Raw genomic sequence first — 12444 nt, 5'->3', positions numbered from 1 at the left:
GATTTTAACATGTAATATTTTACACAATACCTGTACATGTTTCATCATCTGGGCAATGGCAAGAAAGTACTTTTGACACTCCAAAGCAGCCTGATTATTTCCAAGAGCTAAATGAGAAAGTCCAAGGTTACAGTAGGCTCTGCCCATGCTCATCTTGTCCTGTAGATCCTTGGCTAATGCTAGATCTCTTTCATAGTAACGAATGGCTTCCTGCAGAAGATTTAATTTAAACACTTAAAAATTATTGAAAGAGCATTTTAGAGAAGAAAAGTATGAAAATTAAAGAACTGAACTACCTAGACATGACACAAGCTACACTTTAATATGTAAACTGACTGAAGATTTGTTTTTTCATGTTGAGCACAAGATTAGTTTGTACTTAAGGGGTAGAGTGATATGAATGAGCATATAGACAGAAAAGATATCACTACAGTGATGTACTACACTTGGGTAGCACCAAGCCACTGACTTCCTCAGTTGTCTTAAGATTACTCTCTTTCTAGACCAAACTGGTGCTAAAGCTATCTACATATCTAAAGAGCAATAAATATAACACAACAGAATAGACTTTGTAACCTTTCTAGATGCAATTCCCAAGTCATTAACTCTTGCTATGGGCTGTATCAAATTAACCATTACAGTTTCCTTCTTAAAATTCTTAATGTTTTGAGTATGTTTACAAATTTTACAAGCTTTCAGTAATCATTAAAAGCCACTTGTGAACAGAAAATAATTTTTAATGAAGTACTTTCACCAAAAATGTCTTCATGTATATATAGAGTCAGTGTTGAATACCCCAAATGTAAAATGGTCATCATGTTAAAATTAAAAATACCTTTCTTTATCTGAAAAAATCTCAAATTCCACTTGCTATACCTCTATCTAAGCTACAATCATTCCACATTGGATGGAGCTCACCATCAGATGAGTACAGTATTTCCTATTCTTAGCACAGCATAATCTCTACAACCTTTTAAATAAATTTCAAACTTTTTTCAGCAAAAATTTGTATTTCCTATGATATTTTCTCTATCCTAACTCTATTTAATCATCCTCAGAAATATCAAAAAATTTTCAGAATAAATCTAAATTATTTTTTTCTTTGTAGAATGACTTCAAATTGTAATATGAAATATGAAACAACATTTGTTAATCCTGAAAGCCTTTAAACTTCTGACAGTATACATTTGATTACTTAAATTTTATTGTTTTATTGCCCTTTGAACCACATTTAATATTTGTGTCACAGAAGTAGGAAATCACTTGATGATCATGCAGCTCATGTTACTCTACTGAACTGCATAATGCAGTCTATTCACAAGTTATTTTTGAGTAACCTAGTAAAATATTATTATTCATTATATCTAATCTAACCTTAAGAAATTTCTAATTTTTACATTTCAGTTAGTTTTACAATAATGAATACATACAAAAAAACAAGAAATAAATTGTTAATGTGTTTTTTTTTCCTGTTGATGACAACCCTACTTTCTTTGCTCACAGTAGTATTGTACCAATTTTTTTATTTAATTAAATAAAGCACTAAAGAACACAGAATAATAACATACAGAAAAGCAGACTATGTCCCATAACTATCACAATTGTTCCGCTTTCTAACTATGTAACAAGAATTATTAAAAATTCAACTAGGTTCACCAATGTATTTCATGCAAATTCTGAAAGGAAGGATGTGACAGGCAAGCATGGCAAGAGAGGTCTATTTTATGGTTCTGTTAGTAAACAAGATTGAAGCTATAAAATATTTTGCTGTAACTGAATTATGGCAATATTATAATCAGTAGTTTACATTAAATTTTGTACTTATTGTAGGAGTGGTAAATAAATTAGAGAAGAGGAAGTGCCTAGAGAGAAAATTTCACAACTCTCATACCAGGGGAAAAATCATTATTTTTAAATATTGCCCTATAAAATTAAGAACTTAATATTTATTTACTACTAAAATTTGAACTATTAGCAACATTTTCATATCAAACTCATTTGTATAGAAGAGTTAGGGACCAAAATGTTGCAACTCATAGCAAAATGTTTTATAATAGGTAATTTCCCCCCATAAGAATAATGGGATATGTGGAAAGGGACCTTAAAAATTAAACACTGCCTATGCAACACAAATCAGAGCCATTTCTCCTATAAGAAGCATTGAGATATGATACTGAATAGGAAACATAACTTAACAAAATGTTGCTTTACACCTAGCAACCAAAGTTTTAATTTTCCTATACTGAAAATATATTTCTGATAGATACTTCACTCCATTCACAAGATTTCCTTTTCCCATTTTGTGCTTCCTTCTGTATGAAATACATTTTCAGGCAACAGAAAGCCTGCTTTGAGCTTTTTAGTGTTTTCTAAATAAACAGTCCAAGGTTGTCGGCTTTTCTACTCATATATTGTTAGTCTATTTTCTTTGGTGCATTATTTAATTAATTTAATTTCTTTAGTGCATGACTGCCATTAATGTAAAAAAGTAGGGTTATGTGTCATCAACAATAAAAAATATGAGTTTTTGTATGTGAAAGATTTATGTAAACTGATGATGATGATAACTGAACCGACAAATTTTGTGAAGATATATACACTATCTTCAAAGTCAAAAGTAGTATATTTATAAAGACTTTATATGAGTACAAAGAGTCAAACTGTAGACAGTGTATGTGTAGGAAAATTTTACATTGAGGCCTAAAATTTTAGCGATGTAAGTGCAAAATAAAGCATTCCACAACAATGTATAAAGAGGACACTCTGTATCATGGTAAGAAAGTAGTTTAGTTAAATTTTGAATGTATCTCACTAAACCCTTAAGATGGGTAGAGAAAAAGATGCCTACAGCAACAGTGTTAAAAGAGAAAATACTTTCTTTAAAAATAATTCATCTTCATCGTCATTATAAATGCAACTACTTATATTTATAAATCAACTGTAGAATTTGATAGATAAATGTCAAGTAACATCAAAATCTAACATATGTTTCAAGACTTGTGAACAAGCAAATAAGTTTTACACTCGCAATTAACAGAAAATTAATTCATTTTTATTAATTTCAAACATTTCTAATCTTGAGTGTTTTATCAATTATACATAGCGTTAATATTTTTAAAGCAACGATACAGAATACTAATAAGATTATGTGCGAGTATATATGAAAACATCAATAATGTTGCCAAAGAACACATGAAGTCTGTTGACCTGTGAATAATAATCTCAAAAAGTATTTCTACCTTTTAATGCAGCAATTCAGTACCAATTCCTACATTTTTTGTGTTCTAGTAAAACTTGCATTTCAGTGATTATCTCAAAATACATTATCTATAAAAATTTGAAGTTTTATTTATAAATTTCACTATATACAATAGTGTGTCTGCAAATCAATCTATTTTGTCAGAGTATATTACATCTTTTTCATTTTGAGATGACTTGTCATTGTTAACTGAAATGCTTTTATAAATAATAATTTTTATTTCATTTTGTAGTTGATAAATATTGAGACTACTGAACAAGCTCCATCATGATGCTCAAACACAATTAGCAGATCTATTTCCAGATCTGTTATTGTTACCTTCATTGTAAAATGTAACACATTTTTATACTCTACTTTTTTTTAATAATTATCCTTAATAAATTAAAAATTATTTGAAAAATGAAATACGACTTTGCTTCTTGAAATATCCTCCTAATATTTTCATTACAATAGCAGTGTCACCTTTAACATTTGTACAAAACATGATTTTTGCACCATAGTGAATTCACAAACTTTACCAAAAGAGCAAACAGTACCACTTAACAAGGGTTTTAGAACAAATATTCAAAATATAAGCTGTTCAATTTCTTTTCCTGTGATACATAATTAAAGTACTATATACTACACTAACCTTAAAATTACCAAGACAATAATGGGCATAGCCAAGAAAATGACATGCTTTAGCTTCTCCTTCAATATCCTGAATCTCCTGGGATAACCGTAAGTAACTCTCATAGTAAGGTACTGCTTGCTGGAATTCACCACGGGAGCTGTGACAGTTACCAAGATTACAAAGAGCACAGGCTTCTCCCGCACTGTCTTTAAGTTCTCGAGCAATATTCAAGTGGCTTTGATAGTGAAGAAGAGCCATTTCATGCATACTAAGAGCTTGATAAGCAACAGCCAAGTTGCCATGAGTTGAAGCTTCTGCACTTCGATCATTAACTTCTTTAGATATTGTCAGCTCTTGCTTATGAAACTTTATAGCTTGTTCATAACTTCCTAGTGCACTGTAAGCATTACCAATGTTCCCAAAAGCACGACCCATTCCTGCTCGGTCTCCAAGTGTACGAGCAATATTTAGATGGGCTTGATGAAGCTTGAGAGCAGCATCAAAATCACCAAGAAGCTGATACACAATTCCAAGATTAGAGCATGCTCTTCCTTCAGACACTTTGTCCTGACAAAAATCAGTAATAAAGTCAGAAAAAGTTTCATTTAATGGGTAATAGTTAAAATAACTAACCTACTAAATGCTTTACTTAATGATTTTGATATATTTTAGATCCATTAAGGTTATTAAAATTATTGTATTTCCAAGTTATAATCTAAAAATGTATAAAATTGAATCTAAAATTGTAATAATCTTTAACACAAAAAGTTTGCTTCAAAGTATTTTTCAAGATAGTTGTTAAAATTTCACTATAAAACAACAGATTGGAAACAATGAAACAAAAAAATTAACTATCAAACACAGTTACCCAGTTGACCTTGCTAGCTTACATTTCGTTCTTGACATTGATTGGGAAGTTGAGTTTCAAGGTTATGTTAAAACAAACCATCTGATATTGTAATCTACTTAAAATATATATTAATGAGTTTAAATAATAAATAAAATATTTCAAGAAGTTACATAAAAAACAAAAACAATAATCACACATAAAGTGATAATATTTTTTTAAACAGAAAGCTAAACTTATATTTTATTGAAGTATTCCCTAATTGCTTTAAATTATTTTTACCTCTTAAAAAATAAATGTGAACATGGAAAAGAGCACCATTATTTTAACATTTTAAAGTTAGTAGAAGCAACATGTACACTTTTATGAAATGTACAAAAGCATATACACTTCTGAAAACTCACTTCTTAACAAAGGTCATTCATTTGCTACAAAAGCTCCTTATAACATTTACACTTGCATCTCATACACAGAGCTCAAAGAATACAATTTGGATCCATAAAACTACAAAATTTGAAAATCCTTTTAAACTGTTTTGGTCTCCTTACATAAGAAAGGACATGAGTTACTATGTGTTCAGAAGAGCACAACTAGAGTAATTAAGAGAATGGAAGAATTATCTTATGGAAGAGTTGAGATCTAATTATTTTCTCTTGAAAGTATGAAAATTAAGAAGTGTATTTATATTTTATTGATGAAATAAGGGTTTTGGTTTATTTCTGGTGAATTACAATGATAATAAGCCATATTAAAGATTTGGGAAAGACAAAGAAAGATTCAGTTAAGACACTATTTTTCTAACAAAATGAGTAAGCATTAGTAGCAATGTAGGTCAGCACATTAAACGAGTTTAAGAAGGAAATTAATGAATTCCTTAAAAATAAAGTGTTAATTTTTTATTTTATTTTTTTTCTAAGAGGTAAGTTTGAAATGATAGCCTTGGAGAACAAAAAGGTCCCTTGTTGTCCACATGTTATGTTACTATCTTGAACAAACTACCTTTCCATAAAATCAGTATTTCTAACCTTGGTACTAAGAGCCATATCCAGTTGTTTTTCATGCCACATCTTTGCTTGCTGGTGATCACCCATGCATCGAGCTGCATGGCCCAGTCCAGCATATGCTCTTGCCTCTATTGCTTTGTCTCCTAGCTCTTGAGCTATTCTCAGGACATGATTATGAAAAGTTATAGCTTGCTCAAAATTACGTCTGTAGTGGTGTGAAGAGCCTAAGTTACTGTATGCTCTAGCTTCTTCCACTTTGTTAATCAACTGCTTGGCTAATCGGAGGTGCTCTAGGTGGCATTCCACAGCCTGGTCAAAGTCACCCATAGCTAGGTAGACAGCCCCCACATTACCAATCTCTCGAGCTTCCTGCAGACGGTCAGCCATTTGCCTAACCAACTGGACACACTGTTTGTGGCTAGCTAAGGCATTGGGGTAATCTCCAATAGCAGTGTATACATGGCCTGCATAGCAAAATCATGTACACATAATGAAATTCATAGAATACTGTGTATGTTGAAACAAGTTCTTTGCATAAACAGACACAGGTGTATATAAAAAAGAACTGATCTATTTTTGAAGAACATGAATTTGAATTTTACAGCTTAGTTTATCATATATCTATGAATACCTATAAAACTGATGATTATTTTAGAGATATTTATTTATGAGAAAGGTTAAAACAGACAATATATGAAGCATAATGGCCATACAAACCAAGTAAAAATCACAACAAAGACACTGTAAAATATGAAAAAAAATATCTGAAAAAAAACTATAATAACAACTTAGCTACAAAGTAAAATAAACATTAAAATAAATATAAAAGCCCAAACAAAAAAAAAAGTACATCTTGAAAGTTGAGACACTGGTATTTTTTTTGGTATAGAATATAAAATAAGAACCTACTATCTTTCCTATGTGCTGAGATACCATTGTACTTAGTGAATCCAAAAATGTGGCCTTGCTCACTTCTTACATTTTTGGAAACACTTCCATGCATACACCCACTTCACTTAGTCATGGTTTTATAACCCATGAAAGGTTCAGGACTTCTTCCACATAAATTTCTTATTATTAAAGTGGAAAGTTCCAAAGATTATTTATTTCGTCTTTAATCTCGGAAGGAAGGGGTAAGTGAAAATGCTATTCAATATCATATTGCTTTACATCCAAATACAACTTAATTACTAAACTTGATAAAATATAATGGATTTCTGTGGTATTTATATAGTAATTTATTAATTTTTGTTATTTCAAAATTCATATATAAAACCCAAAATTACTATTTTGTTTCACACCCTGCATGCCAAAAATGTGACAAGGCTTAGCATATTATGGCAAGTGGGAAACTAGTAAACCATTTGTAAGTAAAAAAATCATTTTTTATACTTCTTTACTCACTGGCCTATGTTTAAAAAAACAACAACATAAAGAACTGTAAGAACTTATTTGTAAATAGTAATAAAATACTGATCTGCTAAAAAAAAGCCAAGACAGATCACTTTGTAAAGGCTAATCTTACACTGTTGGATAGACAACAGAAGTGTATGTGGTGCACATCTTGCAACTTCTATAGTGTTAGTCAGACATGGCTTAATGGTCAATAAAATACAAATATATATCTATATTATAGTGTATGTATGTATGTATATATACATGGATGTATACCTTTATGAGATTTAAGCTATTCAGACTAAACATTTGAGGTTTCTTGTTATAATATTATATCATTCTTAAACAAAAATGTGTAACATATTCATTTCTTAATTTTTTGGTGGTTACAAAGTTGGTCCAATTGACCAAATCCATTCAGAGTTGTAACAGTAAAAATAACAAATAAAACAAAGTTTGATAATTATCTGGACATTATTAAAAGGTTATAAAAATTTCACATGTGAAAGTTAATAATTTTCTGATGCATAAAAGTATTTTTAATCTTAAAATAAAACTTATTCTGCATATTGGACAGTCAACATTCAAAACAAAATGCAACAATCATTACCAAAAATATCTTTAAAATAAACAAAAAATATGATATTTTATTTACAAATGCCTTGTAAAGTTTATTGATAATCTGCCAAACTTGTGAAAATACATATACTATGAGTATAAAAAATCATAGCAAGCACAAAATGGTTGAGAGATCAGTCCCTGTGATTGAGTCCATAGTGAGAAGGAGCTAAAGCACCTACCCAAGCTAGTGAGAGCTGAAGCAGCAGCCTGAGTGTCTTTGTTCTTCATGGCTAACACCAACTGGTAGCGGTGACTAGTCAATGCTTCCTTGTAATTACCCTTTGAGAAGTAAGCAGAACCCAAGTTCCCATGTGCTCTACACTCCCCAGCCTGGTCCCCTGAAACAATTCAAAAACTAATAAAACTATCAAAATATCTGTGACTCTAAAGTAACACACCAACAAAAATACTTCAAAAAAATTACCATATCAAAAGATACAAAAATGAATTCTAGAATTAAATTTGAAAAGGAATGAAAATTCTAGTGCTAACATTTAGTTTTAATTAAATTGAATTATAACAAGAAGTTTATACACCTCATATATAACAACCACATTTCAATACCTACCTAATGACTTGGCTACTGTGAGATCCTGCTGCATGTAAGCTATGGCTCGGTCAAGACTATTCAGTGCCCAGTATGCAGAACTCAATGCTGAAAAAACTGACCCTCTTAGCTTCAAGCTACATGTCCCAATACGAAGTGCTGATTCAAGAACAACAACAGCAGCAGCATGATGTCCAGATGCAAGAAGTTCTTGACCAATTACAGATGTTATAACAAATGGTGACTTGTCAAGTCTCATAGTTTGCAGCTGCCTATAGGTAGGCTCCAATGTAGCTGATAAAAAAAAAGTTGACATATCCACTGAGATTTTTTGACAAGTGTTCAAGACAGGCACAATAAATTCAGGTACAAAAAAGTATCTTATAAGAATTAAAAGTACTTTTTAACAGATAATTATATTTCTTTTAGGTAATGAAGAATTAATTTATGGCAATATTACTGTTTCCTTAACCCACACAAAATTAGAGAGCATCCAGTAACTATAAAATACATTAAAATTACCTAAATATTCAAAAATTTAAATAATTTGTATCTTATTTGAAAACAACTTCAATAAATTATTATTACCAACTTCTGATCAAAGCAAACTATCTAGATAAATCAGAACTAAAATTACCCTTGTAATTAACAGAGTTAATTTAATACTTCTTTGTAGCTAAGTGCATGCAAGTATATAAAACAAAAACATATTTACCAGAATGCACTTATTGATCATTTGGTTAATTTCACTGTTAAAGGTAGTTTCAGCCATAATCTCAAAAATATCTCATTAGATTTGACAAGTTTAGGAGAATTAGTTAGTCCTGAATCCATATGTTAAGCTAACAATGTAAAATAGTCATGATAACAAATAACAGAGAATAAGTTTTTGTTCTTGTATTATTGAACATTTTAAACTGTTAATTTAAAATCAAAATTATAATTAAAAATTAAGATAAAATTAATTTTACTAATTTAAATACTGCAAACATATATTTGTAAAGTTTCAGAAAATAGCATTCACTTATCTTAAACAAACCAATTTGAGAAAAGTTATATTAATAAATGCAAATTAATTACATTATATGATAATCCCAAGGAAAAATAAAATAACAGAAAAAAAAGGAAATAAACTTTATATATACCTCTAAGTGGAGATTTCATGGCTGCTTCAACTAAACCAGCTAGCAGCTGTAGACTTTTTGGGTCCTGGGCTAGGCCTGAAGAAAAAGCTGCCAATGCATCGGCATGGCGGCCAAGGCACTGTAAGGCCACCCCTTGCCTATAATAAGCCTGTCAATGAGATTCAAGAATTAGAAAGAATCATATTGTATAGCTGTAATGTCTTTTTATTTCGTAAATGATTCATAAATAAGTGTTTCAGCTGTAAACAGTTAGAATTATTATTATAAAACTGCTTGTGGAAAGAATGTCACTGGAACTTGAATCAATCTCAAAGTCATAAACTATACAATACCTTCTGGTAAATCTGAGAAAAAACAGATACAATATGTAGGCAAATAAGCAACAGGATGTTAATCTTAAAGATATCTATCTTTCCTGAGTGGAGTTTGAACCTTTATGGCTCTTATTAAATGAATTAGTAAGTCTCAAATACCAGTAACACAAATACCCATCCTAGCTACTACATCTATTCCTTCAACTCAAACATGCTTGGCTTTGCATCATCCTGATATCTAAATATGCAATAAAGTGATATACAATAATACTTTCTGTCAAATAGAAATTGTCCATTATTTCACAGTAAACCAATGAAGATATTTCCATCTTTGCATACAATACAAAAATATGTGAAATAAATTATTTTCTTTAGATATATCAAATAAAATCTTTTTATAACCTATGAGAAATCCATACCACTAGCCTTGAGCTACCTCTCACCTAATGTGTTTAACCCAAACTACATTGGTGCATGTGACAACACTCCTCCACCAAAAGAAGGGTGACCTCCTTACCCCAAAGTTCCCCTCCATGCACTACTCTCGGAACTTGAGTATACATATATTTTACATCAAACTTGCCACTTTTGTGTTTAGGACCAAATTTGTTGAGAAACCAATGAAATGAGAGATACTTTTAATGATCATATCAAAGCTGCTATATGATGAAATAATCCAGGTCTGTGTTTGCCACAATTATAATAAAGGAAGAATATACTGACATTATGAAATTCATTTTCAGAGGTTTTTTATGAATTTTCAGCAGTTCATAGAATCATTAACAACAGAAGATGCCTGCTATATGAATAATGCTTTCTCACACCAGGCCTTAAACAATAGCAAAATTTTTCATTTGATTTCCAATGGATAACAAGAGGTTATTTAATTCATCTGTAGCTATTCCATTTTCTAGTATTACCATACTTCCAAGTTACATTTACAACCACCTTTTTTCTTATACTCAATCTTAATGTCTCAAATACTCATCCAATCTTATCTTAAACACCTTAAATACTGTAGCTTCCACCATACCTGAAGGCCAAGCACTAAATTAAAAAGTGGCCTCGCATTACCTGGAGATGTGTCTTAATTTTGTATGAACATACACTAGTTCCCAAGTCTTACTGCCTGTAGAATATTGTTATAATGCTTCCTATCTTTAAGCAGATTTTTTTAACTACTTGTGAGCAAAAATAATGTGAAATCTAGTCCATGTAACAATTACAAATTAATTCTTCTATAATATATATATACAGACAACATTTACTTTAATATAAGCTGTAGGCCTTAGTTCACAAATGACGTTTCAATAGAACTTCCTGGATAATTGCACTCACACCTAACTTAAATCTGATTGATAAAAAAATACACAGATCACCAAGTAACCAAACAGTGAGTTGTAATAACTTTCACTATCAAACAATGAACTGAAACACTCAGAATACTCATTAATTTCTTATTATTCAAAACTGTTTAAACTGAATCTTTGTTTCTAGATATTTCAAAAAGCTTCTTAATCCTTAAACATTCATACACATTTCAGGTATTGTGTTATGTATCATTACCATTAGGAGTAGCACCTCCCTCTAGCAGAGCAACATATGAACAAAAATACTCAAAATATTTTATAAAATGTGACTTAGATTTATGGATTCTAAACTCCTAATGATCTTAATACAAAATATACTTCTAATGTCATTCTTCTCTCCAGTAAAAATATGACAAGAAACTTCTGCTTATCCCCCTATAATAATTTCTACAAAACTAGAATCTTCCTGGTAGTTCTTCTCTGAATCCTCTCCAATAACTTGGCACCCTTCTTAAATAATAAAGCCAAGCTCAAACAATTTTAAAATGAAATTTAATCAACACTTTACAGAGGTAATTGAAGAACTTTGTATTCAATATTTCTAGGAATACAGCCTAATATCCTCTTTGCTTTGTTACTGTCTAAATGAAATGTTATAATTTTCCTAAACTGTCAGAATATATTTCTGATATTACCCCCTCTTACATAATAGATTTTTTTCACTCAGTGCTGAACTTTAAATGACACTTTTCCTTGCCACTAGCCTCGAAAGTCCTAACTACACCAACTGTTTAAGGTGATACAGCTGTGTTGTAGTATGCAAATAAGCATGTAACAATCCTCCACTAATAAGAGAGCAACATACCCTCATGATACATCTGACTCTCTCTGTACTAAATAACCTAATATTGACTTCAAGACTAGCCAAGAAAGAAGCACCAGAAATGTAGAGGAAGGATGAGAAGTGTGAAAGGTAAGTATCTATCAAAAATACATTCTCAGCTTAGGAAAATTATAGCTTTTGATACAATACTTTACCTACACTCCAAAATCACATATTGACTTAGTGGAGGGAATGGTGCAAAGTTGATTTATTTGAGCACCATTCAAAAAGCATTTAAAGCGACTAATGGAGCACGACATCTCTTTACAGAGGAACACACCTGTGGAAAACTACACCAAACCTGAATCACGTATATTATTTTGTCCATAGTGAAAATATGTATAACTGAATGGATAGAAAAGAAGCACATCCACAAGGAATCGGACAGGCCATATAATCACTAGGCCAAATCCAGTCCACAAGTAGGTGGCATCTGGTATTTGTCTTCCGGTTTGCAGTAAAAGGAGGATGCCAGTTGTTTCACCATATGCTTAAAAAAATGAAAA

General features: G+C 30.8%; 1 protein-coding gene across 2 annotated transcripts in view; it reads right to left on the bottom strand.

Annotated features, from left to right (window-relative positions):
• The window catches only part of LOC143255596 (tetratricopeptide repeat protein 28-like), a 106421-nt gene that overhangs the window by 53661 nt on the left and 40316 nt on the right, over positions 1-12444 (bottom strand). For both annotated transcript variants that reach the window (XR_013030739.1, XM_076511478.1), the window contains exons 3-8: positions 9432-9579; positions 8308-8580; positions 7919-8077; positions 5745-6187; positions 3891-4439; positions 31-210 (exon numbers count right to left, since the gene is read on the bottom strand). Coding sequence is in view for 1 of the 2 variants with exons in the window: in XM_076511478.1 (XP_076367593.1) it covers positions 31-210; positions 3891-4439; positions 5745-6187; positions 7919-8077; positions 8308-8580; positions 9432-9579 (1752 nt within the window). In the remaining variant the exon portion in view is untranslated. The remainder of the gene's footprint in view (positions 1-30; positions 211-3890; positions 4440-5744; positions 6188-7918; positions 8078-8307; positions 8581-9431; positions 9580-12444) is intronic.

This window comes from Tachypleus tridentatus, chromosome 7 (genome assembly GCF_004210375.1).
Source record: "Tachypleus tridentatus isolate NWPU-2018 chromosome 7, ASM421037v1, whole genome shotgun sequence".
NCBI classification, from domain to species: domain Eukaryota; kingdom Metazoa; phylum Arthropoda; class Merostomata; order Xiphosura; family Limulidae; genus Tachypleus; species Tachypleus tridentatus.
This window is presented reverse-complemented; position numbering and strand designations above follow the sequence as displayed.